Below are 8,284 nucleotides of genomic sequence, written 5' to 3'. Positions count from 1 at the left end.
AATATTGTATTTTAAATTCACACTTGATTAACAACCTAGAATAGAAACCAGGGATAAAGTTAAAAGAGAAACCAGCTTTATCTGTGCTTTGATTTCTGCAATTTGTTCAGTATAATCTTTAACTTGCCTGTAACGATAAGAAACGGACAGGAGAAACAAATTATACAAGCTTTGAACTTTCTCACGTAATTCCTCAACTGGTATGAAAGTCGGCAGTTTCTGTGATGATTCCTTTATGATGAGTGATGATGCCAATTTAATGTTTGGAACACATTATACTTATTTGCGGATCGCTAAATAATTTGCAGTAGAAGTAATATTTTCAAACGAATAATATGCTATTAACCTCACATAGAGAAATAATACAAATCAGCTGCAATATTTCTGAATGGCACTCAGGTATTTTTAATTGTACATGTACTTTATAATCTGTAGTATACTAATGGCCAAACCAGATTACTAAAAATAATACGATCTTGAAAAGGCAGAACAATTCAAAACAGAAGCCCACAGATCATATATTCCAAGTTCCAACTTTTTTTCAGAAAAGTTGCTGGAAAATAATGTGGATAATACTTTGAAGATTTGGACTGCCGTAGATAGAAGGGGCGATTTCAATCATACAATTCCATGCGTTGTTCACATAATCCACATGCAAATCTTTTCTATCGGACGACATCCCATTCCCTTGCAGCGTCAGAAATTCTATAAATTTGCCTCGAAATTCATGAAAAAACACAAGACAGTGAAGGCTCCCTGGACAAGTTTCAATCAGAGCATTCGCTATATCCGTGAAATTTGTGTCATTTACCAGACAAAATTCTATGGGCACCTCATTTCTGTGTCTGTTTAAAAGAGATGCTAAATAAACATTGGCAAACGAGGCCCTGTACCATCTTTCAAACAACTCATCTTCCTCTTTCAAAGTCTTCTTCTTGTGCAAATTCTTTACACATTTCTCCACTCGAGTAAGAAGCTTCTGCAGTTGGGAAGCCCGTTTTCCCACCTCATCTGACATGCTGATTTTCGCGTATTCGGAGTAAAGATCCTTCACTGCACTGGTTTTCTCCATTTTCTTTGCTTCTAACTCGCACCGTTTGCAGACACAAGTGAAGCCAAACTTTGAGCAAGACGCGAGCCGAGAAGGAAAGGGCAGCAAAACATTGAAATACGGGATGGTGATTTCCTCGCCCGATTTAATGGTCCTGGTTGCATGAATCCTCATAAAATCACGTCCTACATTGATTCTTGCTGCGTTGGGCACGCATGAATGATTTACAAAGGAAGGAAGCAGCCACACACCATAATACATCCTGTCTGAAACATACTCGAAAATGGCCGGTTCTTTCGATTTTTCTCTCATTGCAAATGGACATAAATTGTCAAATGCAATGAGGTCTAAAATGGCAAGGATTTGAAACCCCTTCCCCGTTTCATTCAGCCCATCATAAAACTCCCACGGCATAGACCAATCGGTCTGGTTCCCTGCGCCAGATTTGGTGACGAAATCACACATTTTGGGAATGAATTTTGACCGATTTGTCATGAAGTGAGCAAGAAAAATCCGCCGCGCGTTTTCCCCACAATCATGTAAAGCGTCTCCCACGATGTGAAGCAGGGAATGGCGATTTATGTGAGTCTCTGGACAGACGGCCAAAGCCTTGCTGATGAGTAGTACCTCTCCTCGCTGGATATTTTCCGTGGCAAACAAACCCTTTCCGCAGCCATTGTTTGTCATCCTGATCTCCAATGCCCCAATGAAATCGCCATCTGGTCTCACCACACGGGGTCTGCCTGTCGCCGCTCCTACAATTTCTCCGCTTATGTCGAAATATTCAGCGCCGGATTTACGATAGGTATTTGTTAAGAGCTCTTTCATCTCTGGGTGGAGAGCACATGAATGCTCTAAGAAGAGAAATGCCTCCTTATAACGTCCGTCTAATAACAGAGACTGAATTTTAGTCACGTATCCAGTGCTGTCTGTGGGATAGTGCTCCAAGAACTGATCCAAAAACTCAAAATATTCCTCTTTCGAAAAATCTTCAACTCCAGATCCGCTACTCTGAGAAGCTTCTTCTTCATACATGACTACTTCCTCCGAAGTTTTTCTTTCTTCAGTAAAATCTGTCAAACGAATCGTTGAGCGGAGTAATCAGCTTTTGCGTTGTGGTTTGGCCAGCTGATAATCGCCGGAAATCTATTGTCCTGGGGATTTGTCTGGAATTATGGAATATAATCAGGAAAAAGCCTAAAGACGGGAAAAAATGTGGAAATTTACAAAGAGTTTTATATTAGAATCAAAATATTTAGTGTGTAAGAGAAAAGATTGAATAAAATGAAGATTAACGCCAAGATTGTTGCTGCTCGGAAATAGAAAATTCCAGTTCTAACACTGTTCACAACAATTAAAATTAGAACTTTCATGCATAGTTGTTAGATTGCATGGTTATCAAATTCCTAAATTTGATAATTAATAATGCATGCAATCATGCTGAAGATGCCATATAGAACTTGAGATTAGGTAGTAGTTTTAATTAGTTCTTTTCTAAATAAATATACCAGCAATGGTATTGAGTGTAATGGTTTTTTGGAATAGTATAATCTACAATAAAAAAGTTGTTTGATTCTGCTCTAAAAAAATAGAGCGTACTCTGTTTTTTTTATTGTTGGAGGTTTGTTTATTTTGCTTGTTTATCATCTTTGCTGTTATAGATTGGATTGTGCAGGTGTTGATATTCTACATAAAATTCTTAGAGAAAAGATTCTTGAATCAGAACGACGAGAATGGGGCAAACGACATGCTAAGCTTTTCAACAGCTCCACTAACATATTTACCAGGTATTAAAGAAATTGTGCTACATAATCAATGAAAAAAATATCGACACGATCTTTCTGTGTTATAATTACTGGTTAGCTTAATATCAAGACTCTTAATTCAATGACAAAAGTTCTTGTAGAATCTTTTTAAATCGTTAGTACTGCTTCACTTAAGATGAAGATTTTAGAATCCAGAAAGTCTTATTTCAATTAAGTGGCAGATTCAAAGGAGGCTGTATGTGATGATACTAAAATCTCACAAAATCGTCAAATTCATTAATCTCTAATCAGGTATGGTTAATTTCTTTGAGCAGACAGAGATCTTTCTAGTAAAAGAATTCTGAACATTTAAATATCGTCGTATGGTGAAACAAAAGATTTTCAATCTTAAACCAGAAAGAAATTCTTAATCTATGGTTGAAAGCAAATTAATAAAATTAGTAAAACCTCCGATTAGAAATCCTGCTATTAATTTCGCTCTAATGAATCAAATTCAAGAGAGACAGCTGGAGAACCACACGGATTCGCAAATATGTCGAAAAATAGATAAAATGGATGCGCCTTTTACGATCCACTCCAATATTTCAACAAGATATCTACTGCTGCAACATGAAATAGTAAAAATCAACATCAGATATTATAAGTTTAGACGACTGATAGATATTTATAATCACGTACTTAAACAAAAAGGTTCGTAGCCTCTCCATCAATGGAAAGTTCAAACTGAAAATTCAGAACCTAAATAAACTGAAAATTCAATCTAAATAGAGGTTTGGAAGCAGCTATAATACATTTCATCGAAATATTGTCAATAAATCTTTATATTCGAAGATATCGTTGAATTTATGTCAATTCCTCAACATAATTACATATATTCTTAAATAAAAACAACAGTGTGAACACCTGAATATCTTCCTATGATGAAAATGATTTGCAATCTTAAAGCAATAAGAAACACATGACAGAAGTGGAAAACTAAGTATGAGAGAAAAGTGAAAGTGGCGTACCTTACCATCGCTTAATTCGTTCTTGATGCGAGGAGAAACGGAACAAACTGCAAAGAATTTCGAAAAGACAGAACAAATATTGAGGGAATAAAGATTCTCCAAATTTCAGTAGGGCGTTGTCAACATCTCTTACACTCTTTTCATTTCGTTTGTAGCGGCAAAACAGAATTATGCAATGTTAACTAACAAACGAGCGCTTGAACTGCTTACTCCGGTGAATTAACTCCCAAGGTTCCGTTTGGTTGGGGAAGATGAATTTTTCTCATAATCAGGTTATCTGATAACCAGGTTTTCGAAAACTTGGTTATGTATTTTAGGAAAGTTGGACCGTTTGGTTGACACAGAAGATGAATTTTCAAATCCATATTCTGCATTTGGTTGCCAATTTAGAAATTGGAATTGGAACGGAATATGCTGGGAATATTTTTTTCTTGCGTTTGTTTGTTCATTTTCGAATTGGAATTGGAATTTGATGTAAATTTTTTTAATCTTATTTAATTAGTGAAACACAAGGATTATAATGAGTAAAGTATTAATATTTATGATTTAATTTATTTATAATTAGACTACATTATTATTATTTTTTATTCTTGAATATTCACAGTTTTATTTTGTTAGTCAAGAATAAATAAAATGATTATTATTTTTTATTTTAATTCTATTTATTAGCAAAGAAATGTAAAAAAAATCATACTTGCAATCATTTGTACAAAGTTATTTTTTGTCCCATTGTTGAAAATTGTGATCATATATATTATATTTTTTTAAAAATTATATAAGACAAATTTATCGTCGAATTGAATTTATCGTCAAGTTCATCCGAACTTCATAATTGTTGAACTCGAACTCAAACTCAAACCTTGTGACTTAGCTGCTAAATATGTGTGTGTTTGTGTCCTCCCTCTATCCCTCCCTATGTTTGTGTTCATCCACGTGATTTGGCAGAAGGATTGGACACAATAAATGTTGTTTATGCAGATGAATTATTGCTTACACTATATGAGAATTCTCACATCTCTTAGGACCAGTTGCCGACACAGAGAGGGATTGTGAGGCATGTTGTGGCTCTTGGTCGGTATCTTCAGAATCCATTGGCCGTGGTTGCAACATTATATAGTTTTGGCAAAGAAATATTATCATTGAAGCTTCATTCACTGGGACATTTCCTTACTCCAGATGAAAAGTATGAAGTTGTTGAGTAGGTAATGGTTAGAGCAACCAACTGTAGAGGCTATGAAGCGACTTGTCTTTATAAATGCTATTGGTTTTTTTAAGGGTTAGAGGGAATGGACAAGCAGCATCCGGAAACCATGTTGTGGATCCATTGGATGATACTAGAATTCATCCAAAGTCATATGGACTTGCCAAGAAAATGGCTAAGGACATATATTGTGAAGAAGTTGGACATGATATAGATGATATGGATGAGGAAACACAAGAAATGGTTGTTGAGCATGTCAAAAAATATCCTGATCTATTAAATGCCCTTGATATTGATGAATATGCTAGAAGTGTGGAGCAACGGACATCCAATAAAAAGCAGGAAACCCTTGCTGACATAAAGAGTGAATTGTTACATGGATTTCAGGATTTGAGATCATCATATAAAGAGCCATCCCAGGATGAGAAATTTTATCTGCTGACTGGAGAAAATGAAGAGACCCTGTCAGTGGGAAAAATTGTCCAAGCAACAGCCCACAAAGTCCAAAATCATCATATAATTTGTGATCTGGAATCAGGCTTGACAGGAATAATATTGAAAGAGGAGCTTTCTGATGATCTAGATATAGATCCTATAGAAAAAAAAGTAGAAGGCAGCATCCTTACCTGTTGGGTGAAAACTATGACAAAAGTGAAGTACCTAGTTGAGTTAACTTCCAAAGAGAGTTCACCGAAGAATGATAACTATCAGGGTGAACAGGATAAGGATAAGGAGGTTAAGGATCCATATTTTACAGAAGAGGATTCCATTTCACGAAGTGAACAAGAGAATGAAACCATTAAGTTCCTAGCAGATAAAGAGCCAGGGGAGAGTATTATTCGTCCAAGCTTGAAAGAGCCTACTCACTTGATTCTAACACTAAACATTTTCAATGGAGTTTATGCACACAAGGATATTGTGGAGGGAGGAAAAGACTAAAAGGATTTTGCTAGCTATCTTCGACTTGGAAAATACTTTCAATTGGGGAGGAAACATTTGAAGATCTTGATGAGGTCATAGACAGATATATATTCAAGAGAGGGTAAGATATTTCGGTATTTTTTTCTACTGTTTGGTGAGTCATAAAACACACATCAACAGACACCTTTCTACAGATGCATGAACAAACAAGCTCCTCTCTCTCTCTCTCTCGCTCTCTCCCTCCGTCCCTCCCTCCCCCTTCCTATCCCACACTCTCTACCCCTCTATGTATCTCTCCCTTTTAATAAATTTATTAAGTTAGTTAATTATTCAACAAAATATGCAACTAAAATTTTACGTGAAATATTATATAGGAAAAAATATACCATTTTACGTTCACGTACATTAAACATTTGATGATAACTTTAACAAGAAAAATGATGCTTTGTCAATAATTGCTCTTAAAAAATGTGGAATTTTGGCAACATAGATTTTACATGCAATTTTTTTAAAAAGATCATGAAAATCATTAATCATATAAATCATATTTTAACATCGTGAAATTCTGATAATGAATTTCACATAATTACTACAATATGAAAACTTGCTAACTTGATAGAACAATATCCATGATTTGAATGGTGGTGTAAAAACACACTGTTAAATACGAAAACACTGAGAAATCCATGATGTATGCCCTTATGCCCCACATTCGATGACACACCGTTAAATATGAAAACACTAAGAAATCCACGATGTATGCCCTTATGCCCCACATTCGACGGCAACCCTCTCATGCTGCTCAATCTTCCCATTATTGTATGTGTTGTTAGATGGCCAATCCTGCATATATGAACTAAACATGCTTGAAAAATTAAAACCTAATTATTTTTTTAATGGAATACACCAAGGAGTGGCATCAGAAATATTGATTGTTTACAAACACAGTAAACAATCATTAGATAGCTCATTTTTTATCAACATGTGTGGTCTTGCAATATCAGCAAATCAAGAGCAATAAAAAAATACAAGAGAAAGACACTTTATCAATACCGTTGACAATCTTGTCAAAAAGCACATACATAGGAAACCAAATTGTGGAAGAAAAAAAATAAAATATTTTAAAAATATCTAAGCAAATTAGGAATATACATATAACATGGGACAGAATCATGACTGTACAATCATCTACCATAAATCTTCAATACTTTTGATAATCTTGTCAACGAGAACATACATAGGAAATCAAATAGGGACAAAAAGACAAAAAATAAAAACATATGCAAGCAAATTAGGACTATAGATATAACATAGGACAGAATCATGAACTATACAATCATCTAGCAAATCACATTTCTATATGCTTTAAAGTTCTACAATTGAGCATTCATCATTTGCCACTCCTTGTGCATTCCATGTATGTATGGTTCAAATATAACTCTAATTAACAATGCAATGAACAACTATACCAAATTTTTACGAGATTATAAACTACATGTTGTGAGAGATCAATGCAATACCATTAAACAAAGCCAACTAACCATCTGGAATTATTTCACATGCCAGTTGTGTGAATGCCAATGAAATGAACAACTAAACTATGTATTGACCAATGTCAATCATGTCAATGAAATGAATGACTAAACTATGCATAGATCAAGTATGTATACATACGTACATACATATGCACAAACATACATACATATGCAGATACATACATACATGCACACGTACATACATGTGTACATACATATGCACGTACATACATACATATGCACATACATACATACATACACACATACATACATACATTCTTAGCAAAATAGTAAAAATGTGCTCAGTAATGATTTCCAATATAGTGTTGTGACAGATCAATGTAATACCATTACACAAAGCCAATTAACCATCTGGAATGACTTGACATGCCAATCGTGTGAATGCCAATGAAATGAACAACTATCCTGTGTATTGACCAATGCCAATCATGTCAATAAAATGGATGACTAAACTATGCATAGATCAAGTTTGTATACATACGTACATACATGTGTGTACATACATATGCACATACCTACATACATACGTACATACATGTGTGTACATACATATGCACATACATACGTACATACGCATATACATACATACATGCTTAGCAAAATAGTAAAAATGTGCTCAGTAATGAGTTCCAGTATAGTGTTGTGAGAGATCAATGCACTGCATAGATCACGTATGTATACATGCGTACATACATGTGTGTACATACATATGCACATACATACGTCTGTACGTACGTGCGTACATATGTGTGTGTACATACATACTGTTTGTTTCAAATTTT

At 34.8% G+C, this 8,284-nt stretch overlaps 1 protein-coding gene across 3 annotated transcripts; it reads right to left on the bottom strand.

The window, feature by feature from the left end:
- Positions 1 to 316: 316 nt before the first annotated feature.
- On the bottom strand, positions 317 to 4,014 carry LOC149571523 (uncharacterized). Of its 3 annotated transcripts, none has more exons than XM_089809264.1 (3): positions 3,830 to 3,977; positions 3,265 to 3,419; positions 317 to 2,217 (listed from the first exon to the last, which is right to left on the bottom strand). In XM_089809264.1, the coding sequence occupies exon 3, from the start codon at positions 2,084 to 2,086 to the stop codon at positions 542 to 544; it is 1,545 nt and encodes a 514-aa protein (XP_089665390.1). In that variant the 5' UTR covers positions 2,087 to 2,217; positions 3,265 to 3,419; positions 3,830 to 3,977; the 3' UTR covers positions 317 to 541. The 3 variants fall into 3 exon arrangements, with proteins under 3 accessions (XP_089665390.1, XP_089665383.1, XP_089665393.1); XM_089809257.1 differs by having other exon boundaries at positions 324 to 2,217; positions 3,825 to 4,014; XM_089809267.1 differs by having other exon boundaries at positions 330 to 2,217; positions 3,265 to 3,416; positions 3,825 to 3,977.
- Between the last annotated feature and the right edge of the window lie 4,270 nt (positions 4,015 to 8,284).

Source organism: Cupressus sempervirens, chromosome 2 (assembly GCF_028749045.1).
Source record: "Cupressus sempervirens isolate cs-2001-9-10 chromosome 2, ASM2874904v1, whole genome shotgun sequence".
Taxonomy (NCBI): Eukaryota; Viridiplantae; Streptophyta; class Pinopsida; order Cupressales; family Cupressaceae; genus Cupressus; species Cupressus sempervirens.
Note: the sequence above shows the minus strand (reverse complement) of the source record. Positions and strands in the feature narration are given on the sequence as shown.

Coding starts and splice junctions, on each gene's coding strand:
- LOC149571523 (XM_089809257.1), bottom strand. CDS start 2,086: ATGTATGAAGAAGAAGCTTCTCAGAGTAGCGGATCTGGAGTTGAAGAT.